The 18423-nt window shown below is 41.6% G+C and overlaps 1 protein-coding gene across 2 annotated transcripts in view; it reads right to left on the reverse strand.

Moving 5' to 3' along the window:
- Positions 1–11378: 11378 nt before the first annotated feature.
- pde1a (phosphodiesterase 1A, calmodulin-dependent) overlaps positions 11379–18423 on the reverse strand; it is a 33584-nt gene continuing 26539 nt past the window's right edge. For both annotated transcript variants that reach the window (XM_079662532.1, XM_079662533.1), the window contains exons 10-15: positions 18254–18374; positions 17896–17977; positions 17192–17312; positions 15187–15371; positions 13907–14092; positions 11379–11775 (exon numbers count right to left, since the gene is read on the reverse strand). In XM_079662532.1, coding sequence (XP_079518658.1) covers positions 11720–11775; positions 13907–14092; positions 15187–15371; positions 17192–17312; positions 17896–17977; positions 18254–18374 — 751 coding nt within the window. In that variant the 3' untranslated portion in view covers positions 11379–11719. The remainder of the gene's footprint in view (positions 11776–13906; positions 14093–15186; positions 15372–17191; positions 17313–17895; positions 17978–18253; positions 18375–18423) is intronic.

Consider the following 18423-nt stretch of genomic DNA (forward strand, 5'->3'; position numbering starts at 1 on the left):
ACACACACACAGTTTATTCAAGGATATGTTCTATTTCTAGATATTCTATATATTTAGTGTCATCACATCATGTGCAGTGCCTTGTCTTATCTCTATGCTGTTGTGACGTTCACATGTTCCAAATTGATCCATTTAGTCAATGTGATGCTAAGCAGAGGAGAAAATTATAGAAAGGTCAGATAATTATTATTACCGACGTTTCCGACTGACGGACAACTTCTAACTTCAAAAAAGAAGAAGAAATCTAGACCGCAAAATAATTAAGTCAGTGCCTGTTTTTCCTGGCCAAGGACAGGTTCCTTGAACACAACACGAGCGTCTTCACAGTATATGTCTCGTCTGAAAGGAGTGTAGACTAGAGCAGGGGTTCCCAACCTTTATTGTGCCAAGGACCGGCAGATACATTAAAAAAAATGTGCGGACCGGTTGTCAATTTTAACTGATTTTAATATGTACTCACCAGCAGGTGGCAACAGAGGCTAATTGTATTTAACAGCCTGAAGAAATACCAATATGCATCCAAAACATGTTAATAACGTTAAAAACCAGGATACATTTAAAACAAAAAATTAGGACCACTGTACACGTATTGATATAACTGAAATGTCAGTGAGACCCCTGGGCTTGTTTGCCAGCCACAATAACGTTTGTTCCGGTGCACTCCGACAGCATTTAGCACTACATCGAGATTAACATTAAACTAACTTCTTTTGGGAACACCCACATACCTATGGAGTTGGCCAGATGTGTGTAAATTACTGTTCATGGTAATTTGAAAACAAATGCCGTTGTTGGACACACAAACACACCGAACATACACACACACAGCGGAGCTGAGCAGAGCACATACACACACACATCATGCGCCTTTGTGACCGGACATTTCCTTCATACAACGGGTAATAATCGGGCCGTTCGATGTGTGTGTGTGTGTGTGTGTGTGTGTGTGTGTGTGTGTGTGTGTGTGTGTGTGTGTGTGTGTGTGTGTGTGGTTGAAACGTAGCAGCCTGCAGTGGGGAACACACTGAAGGCGGTGTGTACGCGCTGGTGCTTCTCAGAGGCTGCCTCCTGATGCTGCAGCCATTTCATGAAGTGACGGAGGCTTTACAAATAAAAAAATAGTTCTACACCCCCGGCCTTAATGTCCTTAAAATGAAGTCTGAGTTCGAAATATATCTCAAATAATGTATGCACTTCCATTCCCCAACAAACATAACAGTCTGTGATTAAACGGTTGTCTCCTGTGTGCTCCAATTCCTATTGGCGCACCACCTGTAACTTTCTCTGCGCACGAGAGGCTGAGACCTTATGCTAACCAATTTTGATTCATTTTGTATGTTTTGGATGAAATAATATGACTGGTATAAAATAAAAAAATGTATTGAATTTCTTTTGATAAAAATATTTTTATATATTTATAATTCTGCAAATGTTACGATAAACTCACAGCTATTTCGCGGCCTGGCAGTAACACCTCCGGAGGTTGGGGACCCCTGGACTAGAGTGCTGACGGAGAGCATCGGAACGCCGCTCCAGCTCTTCAAATATTGCAGTGCCCATAAGGAGCCGTACACATGCCGCAGTGTTTGCGAGGCTGTGTCTTTAGTTGTAAGCACAGTGGCGATCTGTTGTCATTAGCATCTGGTTAGCTAGCTATGCTAACGAATTTAAAGAGCTTTTCTACAACCAGGTGGAAGAGAGCTCTCTCCTGAGAGGCTCAAATAACCTCAGCTCAGTGAGGTTAAGGCACACCTTGATATGATCATTATAATTATTAATGAGACATTAGAGACTAAATGAAAAACAGGTATAAAATACTATATGACAGTAACAAAAAAGTTGTTAAAAATAACAAGAATAGAGTTTAAAAGGAGAGTGAATTGTAAAATATCCCAAAAGAAAAATCTGCTTACAGTTCTGTCTCATATGGGTGTTGAGAGGTATCCATAGATTTCCTAATGTTGCTCTCAAAGTGCACCAGATTGATGCTTTTAACTTCAATATTTACTATAATACATTTGCACACATCTTGTGTCCATATCTTTCTGTTTTGGTGGTCGTGCCACAACCATGCACATGCATGCGCGAGTCATGGTAAGATATCTGGATTAAGAGGTTGCTTTTTCTTTGCACATGAAAGGCGAAATGAATGGGCTGTGATTTTAGTTTTTTTAAGCAGAGGTTGAGTTCAATCATTTGTACGGCCCTCTGAGGATGTTGTAAAAATTGAAAGGAAAAAGGTTCCCCACCCCTGCTGTAAATAATAATAAAAACCCTTGATTTATAACTTAACATCCCAGTCTCTATTGATCTGAGTATATTATAAAGAACAGTTAATTGAAGCATGATAGCACAGGCCTTTGTCAGATGGTTTATTACGCTGGTTTTTTTCTGCTTCGAATAGTTCTCTCTTTTTTCACCATACCTGTGTTTGCATCACTGAAACTGGGAAATGATTGTGTCACAGCAGAAGTGTTTTCAGGCATTACACGAGTTAAACATATTTAAAAGATGCAATAAGATATTATAATATCCCCCCCGACTAATTTACATCACTGCAGTTTAAGATAAATCATTATTTAAATAAAAGGATATATCTATTAATCTAATGAGCTAAACCAGGGGTGGGGAACCTTTTTCCTCTCAAGGGCCATTTAAATTGTTCCAACATCCTCCGAGAGCCGTACAAATTATTGACCTCTGCTTAAAAATACTAAAATCACAGGCCATTCATTTGGCCTGTCTTTCATGCTGTGCAAAGAAAAAGCAACCTCTGAATCCAGATATCTCACCATGACTCGTGCAGGCATGACCACCAAAACAAAAAGATTTGGACACAAGATGCAAATGTATTTAGTTTCCTCTCCATGTGGACATGATTTAAGCGTGGGGGGGGGGGGGGGGGGGACCTAACCTCCTCTAGGGGGGTCTGGGAGGATTCTCCCCCGGGAAGATTATTTTTTAAATGTTGAATTTAAAAGCATCAATCTGGTGCACTTTGAGAACAAAATCGGGAGCTCTATGGATACATCTCTCAACACCCAGATGAAACAGAACTGTCAGCAGATTTCTTTTTCTTTATGGATATTTTACAAATCACTCCCCTTTCAAACTGTATTCTTGTTTATTAATAAAAAGTTTTTTTACCGTCATATAGTATTTTATACCTGTTTACCTTATTCTCTTATTTTTTTTATAATAACTTTAATGATCATATAAAGATGTGCCTTTACCTCACTGGTCGGAGCAAAAGCTTCTTATATTCGTTAGCATAGCTAGCTAACCAGATGCTAATAACAACAACGTTATTGACTGTATGATCAGTATGACAGATGAACAGATCGCCTCTGGGCTTTCAACTAAAGACACAGCCACGCAGAAACTGCGGCATGTGTACAGCTCCTTATGGGTACCGACATTTTTGGAAGTGCCGCAACGGCGTTCTGGTGCTCTCAGTCAGAAATACACTCCTGTCAGACGAGACATATACCACGTGATGACACGTTAGGCTCGTGTTGTGTTCAAGGACCCTGACCTTGGCCAGGAAAAACAGGCACTCGCGTGTTTAATTTTTATGCGGTCTAGATTTCTTTAATTTTTTTCTTTTTTGCGTGTGTTTATAAATTACCTCGAGGGCCATACCAAATGGGCCCAGGGGCCGCAGGTTCCCCACCCCTGAGCTAAACCGTCGCTTAGCTTAGCGTTAGCTGCTAACTGAAGAACCCCATTCATTTCAATGGCAAAAATGCTACGTCACGGTGAATGGCGATGCTAATAAGCTAGTTAGCATATATTTAAAACCATATCTATGGTAAAGAAAGAGCACCAACACAACAACTCAAACCGTCTTAAAGACGACTGGTGTAATAAATAACTAACACAAAGTCAGCGGAGCATTACAAATCAACTGTTACTGTAGCTGTTAGACAATAGCCGTTAGCTGTTAGACTTTAGCTGTTAGCCGATAGCCGATAGCTTTTAGACTTTAGCTGTTAGCCGATGACTATTTTGGCGCACATTTTTAAAAAAATTCTTGAGTTTCTTTCTTCCAAGATTACAGCTGTTGTGTTACATAAAATAGCTTCTGATTCGTGATTAACTGTAAACTAAGCTAACAGGTGTAAATACACTTAATCAAACCTCTGCAGGTGTTTAATCCACTCACCTCTTCCTCTTCCTCTTCTTCTCTCGGTTTTTGGCGGATTGCAAAGAGCTTTAAAGGTGCATCTTCTTCTCTCACTTTTGGCGGATTACAAACAATTTAAAAGGTGCATACCGCCACCTACTGTACATGAGGATGAATCATCATATCATTCCAACTCTTTGACCTATGATCTATCAAAATAAATAAATAAATCAACAAAAAAATGAAATAAATAAAATAAAAATACAAATCTATTTTCTTTCCTGACCTAATGTTAAATTATTTTTCCTACCCCAGTTTCACTCAAGAATGTAAACAGTGCCTTTCTGGTAGCTCTTACTCCCTCTCCTTTTGTTCCCAAAACACCAACCACACTCCATTCCCTCTCTGCCTCTAAGACTTTAGCCTTTAATTGTTCTCTTCTCTCTTTATAGATGTCACAATGTAACAAGATATGTTCTACATCTTCTTTTACTCCACAGTTCCCACACTTGTCACTGTCACTTTTCCCCATGATATACAGCGTACCATTCAATGCTGTGTGATTTATTCTGAGTCTAGCTATCGTGATTTCCTCCCTTCTGTTTCTTTCTTTATAAATATGAATTGTAATTGTCTTTTGTACTTTATGATACTCTTTGCCTTTCTGGTCTTTCTCCCACCTTTTCTGCCAGATCTCCATTCCTTTTTTCTTAATTACTGCTTTTCCTTCTCCTTTACCAAGTTGAACTGGTAAAGTTATTTCCTTTTGTAGTGCACCTTTTGCTAATCTATCAGCACACTCGTTCCCTTTCCCCCCTCATGCACACTCGTTCCCTTTCCCCCCCTCATGTGCAGGCACCCAGCAGAACTGCAGATCTATACCGCCTCTGTGAAGTCTTGACAGGCTGTGGTTCAGTTCTATGAGAATGTCTTCTCTGACAGTTGTTGTTGACTGTATGCTTTTTAATATGGACAATGAATCTGTGCATATCACCACCATATTTGGTCTGACCTCTTCAACTCACTGTAATCCTATTATTACTGCCAGCACTTCTGCTGCTTACACTGATAGTTGATCAGACGCTCTTCTTCAGATCGATATTTTAAAGTCTGGGATGTATATACCAACTCCCACTCGTCCTTGTTCTTAGAACCATCTGTGTACATTTTGAGGTAATTGTAGTACTTTTCGTTCAGGTACATACTTGTTTTAATTCCTACTTCATTTATTTGCCACTCTTTTTTCCTTTCTACGATACTCACATCTATGTTAGCTTCTGGGAAAAGCCATGGTCATTGGTCGATCATAGTGTTAGCTGTTGGCCATCAATCTTGCATTTATTTGTAAATACCATTTATGACTTGCTTTCTGACATTTTGAATCTCCAGTTATATGACCACCTCTCCAGTTTTGTAATCGCTCTAGCTATATTCTCCATTACGTATGCGGCATTTCTTCCCCTCATCCAAATAGTCCCATCATCTGCGTATAGAGCCGATTGGATGCATGTTCCTAAGCATGTAAATATCATTAATCATGATGTTAAATAATATTGGACTGACTGCACTCCCTTGGGGAATACCATTTCCTATTTCTAAATAATTGGAAATATCTGCTCCAACCTTTCCTCTAAATGTCCTGTCTGTTAAAAAGGCCCTGACCCAATTGTACATTCTCCCTCCAATACCCATTCTACCCAATTTGATCAGTAACCCCTCCCTCCACATAGAGTCATACGCCTTTTCAATGTCAAAGTACACTATTGCCATTATCTCTTTCATTTTCAATGTTTTTTCCACATCATTACTCACTCTTACTAACGCATCTATTGCGGACCGCCCTTTACGAAATCCGCTCTGAAAACTACTCAGCAGCCCTTTCTGTTCCAGTACATGTGAGAGCCTACGGACAATGATCTTTTCCATCCATTTACATAGGTGTGATGTAAGAGCTATTGGTCTGTGGTACTAGTTACTAGGGTTAGCTGTATCTTTCCCTGGCTTATTGAATGGTAGCACGATTGCTGTTTTCCACACACTTGGCATATCTCCTTCTCTCCAGATTGTATTGAAAAGACTCAGCACCATTTTCATAGTTTCCATAGGTAACTGTCTAAACATAGCATAGCATAGCTGTTCTTGTCCTGGGGCTGTATATCCTGTACCTTGTTCGGCTATTTTGAGTTCTGACATTGTAAATTCCACATCCAGAGCCGACCTATTATCCTGTCTCTTCTCCTTCACGTTTTCATTCTCTGCTAGTAACTGCTGTGTTTGCTGCCTATGCATATCACTGAGATGCTCCCCACTATGTACTGCTGCAAGTGTCCTTCCTAACATACCTGCCTTCTCTTTATCTGTCACTGCCAGCCTCTCCCCATCAACCAATTTTAATGGATTTCCTTTTCCCACTCAACCGCTTAAACATGGACCAGACTACACCTAATGTTACTCCTCTGCCAATGGTAGAACACAATTCTCTCCATGTTCTCTTTTTTGTGTATTTTTTTGTCCTTCGAGCAGCTGCCCATTTCCTTTGATACTCTTCTATAACATTATTTTGTGTCATGTTTTGCTTTAATTCTCTAAATGCATTATTTTGCTCTTTGATAGCCTTGCTGCATTCCTCATTCCACCATAGCACCACTTTCTTCCTACCCTCGATTGTTGTTTTGGGAATTCTGTTCTCTGCTGCATTTATGTTGCGTTATTTGGCTTGTAATGACCTCTGCTTCCCTCTGATGTTAGCAGGTGTACCGACTCCTCACACCATATCCTACATTTCCCCCAATCAGCTTTAGCAAAGCACCACCTGGTTATTACACCTCCTTCCTGCATATATACATTAGTATTCATTTTAGTAAGCACTGGATAATGGTCACTTCCTACTGTGGAGTTATTCAAAACAAACCATTCGCATGTATGAACCAAATAGATTGACACTAATGTCAGATCCAGGCATGAGACATTCCCCCTGTGTACATCTACTCGAGTGCCATGTCCATCATTAAAGGTGGGGTAGGTAAGTTTGAGAAACCGGCTCGAGATACACTTTTTGTTATATTCCATGGAATGCTCTTAACATCCCGACAGCAATGAATATCTGAAGTGCTTTGACAAAAAATCCATGAAAAAATGTCATCAGTGGAAGCCGTGGCGCTGTAAAAAGCACGACCAATCATCTGAGCCGGCCCGGCTAAAGTAACTGGATGGCCTACCTGCCTGTCAGCCTTCCATCTGTGCACAAACTGATCTCGTGCCCTCATTGGTCATGTGCGCGTTTGTGTGTGTTGGAGGAGAGGCTCTGTAAGTAAGTGGCATTTTTTTCCCGATTGTTTATTTTTGAATTCTAGCGCACTCGAGCTGGTTTCTCCAAAATTACCTACCCCACCTTTGAGGGATACTAGTGTTCTTTCCTCAGGCATTTCTTCCACTATATTTCCGTTACTGTCTGTATGGTTGCTGCCCCTATTGTTGTGTGCATTGAAATCACCACACCAAACTTTCTTCCTATGTTTATTGCCTGCTATTTCTTTAAATATATATCAGTGGTTAGATTTGGACATGGGTTGTATAAATTGATTATCCTAATGTTATCTTGTTTCCTAGGGTTGCAGATTTCCACTATTATACAGTCTATATCATCAGGAGATTGCACCTCCCTATATGCCACACCATCTTTGAGAAACGTGGCACACCCTCCACCATTTTGATTCTTATCTATATCGTGCCTTATACTGTAGTGTCTTTAAAGAGTCCTCTCCTGCTGATGTTCAGGTGTATATCAGTATGTAGTGTCTCTACTTTAAAGAGTCCTCTCCTGCTGATGTTCAGGTGTATATCAGTATGTAGTGTCTCTACTTTAAAGAGTCCTCTCCTGCTGATGTTCAGGTGTATATCAGTATGTAGTGTCTCTACTTTAAAGAGTCCTCTCCTGCTGATGTTCAGGTGTATATCAGTATGTAGTTTCTCTACTTTAAAGAGTCCTCTCCTGCTGATATTCAGGTGTATATCAGTATGTAGTGTCTCTACTTTAAAGAGTCCTCTCCTGCTGATGTTCAGGTGTATATCAGTATGTAGTGTCTCTACTTTAAAGAGTCCTCTCCTGCTGATGTTCAGGTGTATATCAGTATGTAGTGTCTCTACTTTAAAGAGTCCTCTCTTGCTGATGTTCAGGTGTATATCAGTATGTAGTGTCTCTACTTTAAAGAGTCCTCTCCTGCTGATGTTCAGGTGTATATCAGCATGTAGTGTCTCTACTTTAAAGAGTCCTCTCCTGCTGATGTTCAGGTGTATATCAGTATGTACTGTCTCTACTTTAAAGAGTCCTCTCCTGCTGATGTTCAGGTGTATATCAGTATGTAGTGTCTCTACTTTAAAGAGTCCTCTCCTGCTGATGTTCAGGTGTATATCAGTATGTAGTGTCTCTACTTTAAAGAGTCCTCTCCTGCTGATGTTCAGGTGTATATCAGTATGTAGTGTCTCTACTTTAAAGAGTCCTCTCCTGCTGATGTTCAGGTGTATATCAGTATGTAGTGTCTCTACTTTAAAGAGTCCTCTCCTGCTGATGTTCAGGTGTATATCAGTATGTGGTGTTTCTACTTTAAAGAGTCCTCTCCTGCTGATGTTCAGGTGTATATCAGTCTGTAGTGTCTCTACTTTAAAGAGTCCTCTCCTGCTGATGTTCAGGTGTATATCAGTATGTAGTGTCTCTACTTTAAAGAGTCCTCTCCTGCTGATGTTCAGGTGTGTATCAGTATGTAGTGTCTCTACTTTAAAGAGTCCTCTCCTGTTTATGTTCAGGTGTATATCAGTATGTAGTGTCTCTACTTTAAAGAGTCCTCTCCTGCTGAAGTTCAGGTGTATATCAGTATGTAGTGTCTCTACTTTAAAGAGTCCTCTCCTGCTGATGTTCAGGTGTATATCAGTATGTAGTGTCTCTACTTTAAAGAGTCCTCTCCTGCTGATGTTCAGGTGTATATCAGTATGTAGTGTCTCTACTTTAAAGAGTCCTCTCCTGTTTATGTTCAGGTGTATATCAGTATGTAGTGTCTCTACTTTAAAGAGTCCTCTCCTGCTGAAGTTCAGGTGTATATCAGTATGTAGTGTCTCTACTTTAAAGAGTCCTCTCCTGCTGATGTTCAGGTGTATATCAGTATGTAGTGTCTCTACTTTAAAGAGTCCTCTCCTGCTGATGTTCAGGTGTATATCAGTATGTAGTGTCTCTACTTTAAAGAGTCCTCTCCTGCTGATGTTCAGGTGTATATCAGTATGTAGTGTCTCTACTTTAAAGAGTCCTCTCCTGCTGATGTTCAGGTGTATATCAGCATGTAGTGTCTCTACTTTAAAGAGTCCACTCCTGCTGATGTTCAGGTGTATATCAGTATGTAGTGTCTCTACTTTAAAGAGTCCTCTCCTGCTGATGTTCAGGTGTATATCAGTATGTAGTGTCTCTACTTTAAAGAGTCCTCTCCTGCTGATGTTCAGGTGTATATCAGTATGTAGTGTCTCTACTTTAAAGAGTCCTCTCCTGCTGATGTTCAGGTGTATATCAGTATGTAGTGTCTCTACTTTAAAGAGTCCTCTCCTGCTCGTGTTCAGGTGTATATCAGTATGTAGTGTCTCTACTTTAAAGAGTCCACTCCTGCTGATGTTCAGGTGTATATCAGTATGTAGTGTCTCTACTTTAAAATGAGAAAAGTAGTGGACCAGAGTTCTGAATGTTTAATATAATATATATTGAAAAGAGCTGTACAGTCCACACACACACACACACACACACACACACACACACACACACACACACACACACACACACACACACACACACACACACACACACACACACACACACACACACACACACACACACACACACACACACACACACACACACACACACACACACACACACACACACATATTGCATTAACGAACACGGTGCTCAGAGGATCTAAAGAGTTTCAGCTGTTGTGGTTCCATTTTCACAGTCAGTAGAAATTACAGTAACGTGTTCTTTTTAAAACAAAAACACAAAAATTGTGGGAATTTAAAGGAACATTCTTGTGTTTTTTTTACGAGTTTCTACTGAGATGGTGTAGAGTATAATATGCTGGCCTATGGGTATACTGGCCAAAAGTACAGCAAGACGACTCATGTTGTAGAAAAAAAAAACGTCCTTTAAAATAGTTTAATGTAAAATCCACACTGATTCACTGCTGATGCTCTCTCTCATCTGGCCACGCCCCCATCAGTGATATCACAACGGGTACAGGTAACGACATGTGTCTCGATTTGCCTTCTCCTGTTTATATTTGCTATTTAAAAATATAAGAAGTGTGACAAAAAGCAATATGATTGTCATCTTGGCGCAAGCAATAGCATTTGCTTCAGTGAACACAGCACCACACAAATAAATATATTATACTTGTATGTTATAATTGTGTATTTTTGTCACAGTTTGATAAATGTGCCACTAAAGGCTACTGTTGTTGAAAAGAAGCCACCATTAATTGTATAGGGTAGATTGAGCGGTCTGGAATGATAGCTACTCTTAATGATAACGTTGATAGCCACCATATACGTAACGTCAGCGATAGCGGCTACTTTGGTGAAACTTGCATTATACAAATAATTTGTACTACTTCATAAACGTACCACTATACTTGTGCCCAAAATAAGCCAATGTTCATTTTTATAGGGTTTATTGAGCAGTCTGTAATGATTTGACAAGGCAAACGATAAAGTTGCAAGCTAGCTAACTAACAGCGGCAATTTGAGCCAAAACACTTATTTTTTATCTCTTAAAATCACATTTTATTGGACAAATGCACAGAAAGTCACCATGACTATCTAAAAATATTGTTGTGTTTAACGAGAGGGAGAGGAAAAAATACTGTCGGATCATCTGTATTTCATTGTGACTTTGAAAATGTGTTGTGAATTTACGGTAGCTTAATAGAAATCTATCCAATTATCGTTGAGATATTACAGTTTGGACCAAAGCTAACAACAGCTCCTATATCCTAAAGGAAATATAGATTATTATTTGACATCACTTATTGGGACGTGGCCAGGAACACATGCTTGATCATTTGAACATAGAGAATTAAATCAAAGCAGAAATCACCCTTCACTCTCTAAACATATTATAAGAGGATTATAAACACACACGTGTCGCTGTGCCCGGCTTCTTCCTAACAGCTCCATGAACAGAGATATTTAACCTGCCATGAACAGCCACTGGACGCTCTTTGGTTTTCAACCTGTCTGTTTTTATTTACATTCAAATATTGACATTTCACTTTCACAGACATTGTTCCTCTGAGCCTCTAGTAGTACAACCATAAAACACTTTCACCACAGTGAATGGACCATGAAGCTGCTAAGAAGCTTTAATCTGATGAATGTCGTCACTTTGAATGCATTTTTTTATTCATGGTCGGTTGTAAACATAAGCTCCTTCTTTAGGGGGCTAATGAGGGGCCGCTGAGTCACTGCTGTGTTTAAAACACACAAGTCCAAACTCTTGCCGTCACTGCACCGCACTTGAGGTGATCCGCCACACACATATCCATTTTCAACGTGAAGCCATCAGGCTTTTTCAGGCACTTCCTCCTCGTCCTCTTTCTCCTCCGCTAGCCCCGCCCCTGCAACCACAAAAACATGAAATGTGTTTGTTAGAAGCCTTAAAGAAAGCTTGAAAGTGATCAAAGACATAAAGTACACCAGTAAAGACCAATTGAAGTCATGTGACCGTGCTGTAGTTCCTTTATAGCCCAACATTAGCCGCCTTTAGCTTAGCGGTGGAGACGTGAAGTCATGTGACCGTGCTGTAGTTCCTTTATAGCTGAACATTAGCCTCCTCTAGCTTAGCAGTGGTGACGTGAAGTCATGTGACCGTGCTGTAGTTCCTTTATAGCCCAACATTAGCCACCTTTAGCTTAGCGGTGGTGACGTGAAGTCATGTGCCCGTGCTGTAGTTCCTTTATAGCCCAACATTAGCCACCTTTAGCTTAGCGGTGGTGACGTGAAGTCATGTGACCATGCTGTAGTTCCTTTATAGCCCAAACTTAGCCTCCTTTAGCTTAGCGGTGGTGACGTGAAGTCATGTGACCGTGCTGTAGTTCCTTTATAGCCCAACATTAGCCACCTTTAGCTTAGCGGTGGTGACGTGAAGTCATGTGACCGTGCTGTAGTTCCTTTATAGCCCAAACTTAGCCTCCTTTAGCTTAGCGGTGGTGACGTGAAGTCATGTGACCATGCTGTAGTTCCTTTATAGCCCAACATTAGCCACCTTTAGCTTAGCGGTGGTGACGTGAAGTCATGTGACCGTGCTGTAGTTCCTTTATAGCCCAACATTAGCCTCCTTTAGCTTAGCGGTGGTGACGTGAAGTCATGTGACCGTGCTGTAGTTCCTTTATAACCCAACATTAGCCTCCTTTAGCTTAGCGGTGGTGACGTGAAGTCATGTGACCATGCTGTAGTTCCTTTATAGCCCAACATTAGCCACCTTTAGCTTAGCAGTGGTGACGTGAAGTCATGTGACCGTGCTGTAGTTCCCTTATAGCCCAACATTAGCCACCTTTAGCTTAGCAGTGGTGACGTGAAGTCATGTGACCGTGCTGTAGTTCCTTTATAGCCCAACATTAGCCACCTTTAGCTTAGCGGTGGTGACGTGAAGTCATGTGCCCGTGCTGTAGTTCCTTTATAGCCCAACATTAGCCACCTTTAGCTTAGCGGTGGTGACGTGAAGTCATGTGACCATGCTGTAGTTCCTTTATAGCCCAAACTTAGCCTCCTTTAGCTTAGCGGTGGTGACGTGAAGTCATGTGACCGTGCTGTAGTTCCTTTATAGCCCAACATTAGCCACCTTTAGCTTAGCGGTGGTGACGTGAAGTCATGTGACCGTGCTGTAGTTCCTTTATAGCCCAAACTTAGCCTCCTTTAGCTTAGCGGTGGTGACGTGAAGTCATGTGACCATGCTGTAGTTCCTTTATAGCCCAACATTAGCCACCTTTAGCTTAGCGGTGGTGACGTGAAGTCATGTGACCGTGCTGTAGTTCCTTTATAGCCCAACATTAGCCTCCTTTAGCTTAGCGGTGGTGACGTGAAGTCATGTGACCGTGCTGTAGTTCCTTTATAACCCAACATTAGCCTCCTTTAGCTTAGCGGTGGTGACGTGAAGTCATGTGACCGTGCTGTAGTTCCTTTATAGCCCAACATTAGCCACCTTTAGCTTAGCGGTGGTGACGTGAAGTCATGTGCCCGTGCTGTAGTTCCTTTATAGCCCAACATTAGCCACCTTTAGCTTAGCGGTGGTGACGTGAAGTCATGTGACCATGCTGTAGTTCCTTTATAGCCCAAACTTAGCCTCCTTTAGCTTAGCGGTGGTGACGTGAAGTCATGTGCCCGTGCTGTAGTTCCTTTATAGCCCAACATTAGCTTTTTATTTCATAAATCATAAATGGTGTTAATATGTGGAGATTATCCTGCTGTACAAAATGTGTAAGTATCATAAACGTTTGTTTGACACAGATATTATTTTCAGACATAATCCAAAATCACACAATCTGTTGGCTTTTTAGAAAGGGCAGATGCAAATTTAAGATTTGGCCGGCAAAAAAAAGAACTCACTGCACCACCCTATGGAGAGGCTGTATTTGAAAACGCTCATATCTGTCACAAAGTTGAGTGTGTATTGTTGGACACTCAACTTGTATAGTAGGCGGTTTTGAATACAGTCAAATTTTAGGAAATGTTACGATGTCCCTTTCGTACCGTTGCATGTCAGGTGGACAGGAGGTGTGTCGTCCTGCCTCTCTTCATCAGGCGGGGAGCCCTCCTGTGATTGGTCCGTCGTTTGTCCATCAGGGACACTGTGACTGGACGAGGCATTTGATTGAACGTCTGAGTTGACGTTGGACTGCTCTTCCTCTTTGTCTGCCTTCTCCTTACTGGCCAGCTCTGTTCAAAACAAAGGAACACTTGTTTAAGAACATTTCATTTACATTTATATGTGATTTACTGAGTATTTGGCTAAAAAACACGTTGTGAATTTTTAAAATGCTTAAACTAACTATGCTAACATACTGATGTTTGCCTGATTTTAGCACTAAACACATGGTGCAGGTGTCATTAGTTCCTCAGGTATTTGGTCGTATGTGACGACGGTGCTAGAGGAAATGTTAGGGATCACTAACGTCATTAAAGTTTATCCTTAAAGTACCTGGATAATGTCCACCAAATGTCACAGCTATCCATCAACTAAATGTCAAGAGATTTCACTCACAAACAAAGCAGTCATGAAGCAGAGAAAGGTCTGCAGGATTATCCCTGAAGTAGCTCCATAAAGTTTCTTGGCAATCCATCCAATAGTTATTGAGATATTTCTGTCTGGTCCAAATTGGTGCACTGACAGTCATTTGGTATTGTTTGATGATGAGAAATCAGCCGAATGTTTCTGTTTAACACTCCTCTGAAGTCGGGAAGTCAACACTAATTAGACTAATGACTGTCACACATCAAAGCAGGCACCCAGATGTGAGCAATGACATACAACATAGCCAAACTGTGTTCAAACCCAGCGTCTAAACCTGGGAATACAGAAATCATTTACGTGTCGAGAAACAGAGATGCATTTTTAAAAGATGATGGCTCGACAGCATACAGATATGACTTACAGACAGAGATTCAAACTCATGATTTCCTGTAGATAGTGTTTGTCTGACAAAGAGAAGTAAAATGTTGATTACATGTTAATTATAAGCCTTATTAACAATTGTTTTAGTTAGTACATACAGGATAACTTATACTAATTGTGATCTTCACCTAAAAATAATACATGGTCAATTATATGTCGATAATTTTGTACAATAATGATGTCAGATTAATGTAGTGTGGTACAGAAAAGTACCTAAAAATTGTAGTTACTGTCCACCAATGCATGTGTGTGTGGTGTGTGTGTGTGTGTGCGTGCGTGCGTGCGTGTGTTTGTGCGTGCGTGTGTTTGCGCGTGCGTGTGTTTGTGTTTGCGTGTGTGTGCGTGTATGTGTGTGTACCGTGCACAGACAGCTCTTTCCAGCGGTCCTTGTTGCTCCCGATCACGTCCGACAGGTTTTGCTTCATAGCCGGCAGGTCGATGGCCGTCAGAGAGAAGTCCAGCTGTCCATCATCGCTGTTCCCATGGCGATTGCTGCTGTGTCTCTGCACCGCCTCCACGGTAACGGAACCACTTCCTGTGAGACTGGACCAATGGGGAACCAGGGGAGGTTGTTAAAGTCACATTAACTACATTCTGTCCAATAGAATTAGACAATGAACTCATCTTGAACAAATAGATGGGTGCAGAAATGAGTTCCTTTACAGCCTAACATTAGCCACCTTTAGCTTAGCGGTGGTGACATGAAGTCATGTGACCGTGCTGTAGTTCCTTTATAGCCCAACATTAGCCTCCTGTAGCTTAGCGGTGGTGACGTGAAGTCATTTGACCATGCTGTAGTTCCTTTATAGCCCAACATTAGCCTCCTGTAGCTTAGCGGTGGTGACGTGAAGTCATGTGACCGTGCTGTAGTTCCTTTATAGCCCAACATTAGCCTCCTGTAGCTTAGCGGTGGTGACGTGAAGTCATGTGACCGTGCTGTAGTTCCTTTATAGCCCAACATTAGCTACCTTTAGCTTAGCGGTGGTGACGTGAAGTCATGTGACCGTGCTGTAGTTCCTTTATAGCCCAACATTAGCCTCCTTTAGCTTAGCGGTGGTGACGTGAAGTCATGTGACCGTGCTGTAGTTCCTTTATAGCCCAACATTAGCCTCCTTTAGCTTAGCGGTGGTGACGTGAAGTCATGTGACCGTGCTGTAGTTCCTTTATAGCCCAACATTAGCCTCCTGTAGCTTAGCGGTGGTGACGTGAAGTCATGTGACCGTGCTGTAGTTCCTTTATAGCCCAACATTAGCCTCCTTTAGCTTAGCGGTGGTGACGTGAAGTCATGTGACCGTGCTGTAGTTCCTTTATAGCCCAACATTAGCCTCCTTTAGCTTAGCGGAGGTGACGTGAAGTCATGTGACCGTGATGTAGTTCCTTTATAGCCCAACATTAGCCTCCTTTAGCTTAGCGGAGGTGAAGGGAAGTAATGTGACCGTGATGTAGTTCCCTTAAACCAGGAGTCGGCAACCCTAGGCTCGTGTGCCACCATTGGCACGCGGTACCGTAACCAGTGGGACACACTAGGAATAAGTGTGCAAAATAATTAAATTGTATTTTCGGATCCTGAACGAAACCGCCGCCAGAGCTCGTCTCCCCGTTACCTGCAGAAGGAAGCCATGCAACGTAGCACAGAAGGATACCTTCTAGGCCCCGCTCTCTTTAACTCCGCAGTTTTTGCGTGGCTGTGTCTTTAGTTTAAAGCCCAGTGGCGATCTGCTCATCTGTCATCGAAAATAATATGCTACACAGGGGCGGACTGGCCCTCTGTGTGTTCTGGAGAATCACCGAACGTCCGGTCGCCAGCGACGACACGTTCTGTGTGTTTAAACGGCATCATGTAAGTTGAGCTGACAGGCGACAGAGGCTCCCCCCGCCCTCCAGTTGACAGTTCACGAGCGTCGGCAAATTGATCAGATTTTTTTTTTTTGATGGCACTTCATATAAAAAAGGTTGCCGACCCCTGCCTTAAACCTTAACTTTAGATCGCATTTACATTTCAACAAATATAGCATATAGGTGACGACTTGCACAATACCTACAGGATAAAAATGATCTATTTTCTTTTTATGGGAACTTTCAATTACAAATCTAAACCACTTCTAAAAAGAGAGATTTTTTAGATTTTGCAATTTGGGAAAAAGAAGTGTGCTAATATCAGATCAGTACTTGGTATATTGGCTGATAACCTAAGTTTAGTGGCTCTTTATTTGGAGGAATTATTCAATGAAGAGAGTTTTGTTACAGTCGAAGCATTGAGAGGGAAACCTGCTGCAGCGCAGATCATGTTTTCAATACTCAACCTTAAGTCTGCTTCTCGTACTAGAACTGTGTTAACTTGTATTTGTTAATCGTTTTATTACCTCGACCTCCGTGTCCCCGTCTCTCTTGCCTTCCTGTCCTCTTCGATCAGAGGTCCGATCACTTTTTCCGTCGTGTCGATCAGAACGCTGAAAGTCGGCTCCACGATGAAGTCGATGAAACCTGAAACATGAGAGAAGGGTACAGAAGATAGAAGGAAATCATATCGGTTTTGAAAACACTGAATGTCCTCTTCCAATATGAGAGTCACATGATCACAAAGGTATCAACTGTAGCTGTGAACATGACAGGATGTGTGATTACCTAGCAGAGCATCAGGACTGTTTGAGTCATATGATAGCTATGTGATTAACATGATGATTCAGCCTCTATGGAGAGAGACATATGACAAGCATGATCATTTCTGACGTGGAGCTAATCTGAAGTAAACATTGAATACTGCTTTCTATTCCTCCATCTTGTGACTGAGGAACTCCCTCTCTTGGATATCAGCATGTGAAGGACACTGTTCAGGAACTAGCTGATGCTCTGTATGTGATGACTCCTTCCATTCTGGAGAGGATCACAGATACATGGATCCTGAGATTCAAGCTCAAGCCGGGGACCAGGGAGATTTCAACATGAGTTACTCTGCTTTTTACAAGGTGATCATCCAACCCATTCCTCTCCTCAGTTCTTCAGACCACCAGCAGGGGTCTCAAAGTTACCACACACTGACAGCCTATTGTATTATTGATCTTCTTACCGATCTGTGATTGGGCGATCATGGTGGCTTTGCGGTCACAGAGAGGAGAAAAGGGAAGGCCGAGCTCCACCTCTTTATCTCCCTGGTGAGAAACAGTACATTATAAATATGGTGTGATCGAAACAACTGTGTGATATTTACATCCACATGTTACTGCTTGAACGTGATGGACTCAGCAAAGCAAATGCTGTCATTTCAAAGAGAAGCTGGACAAGCTATGTCAGGAAAATATTGGCAAGATATTTTAAATCAAAAGAAAAACCTGGTGTAGTTCCCAAGTGGAGTACAACTAGAGAGCAGCAGCATAATACTCTAGCAAAGTACAAGCATATATATATATATATCTTATAATAGTGACCTGTCTGAAGAACTCCTCCATCAGGCTGTGGGTCCAGCGGTAGTGCAGCGGCCAGGCTTTAGCGGGGTGACTGATGTCTGCAGCGTGGAGCATCAGAGACAACACCTTCACTTTGTCCAGACTGAGGGACAAACAAACGAGCAGTTCAATAAATACTGAGATGTAAGGAG

Source organism: Notothenia rossii (assembly GCF_949606895.1).
Source record: "Notothenia rossii genome assembly, chromosome: 2".
Lineage (NCBI taxonomy): Eukaryota > Metazoa > Chordata > Actinopteri > Perciformes > Nototheniidae > Notothenia > Notothenia rossii.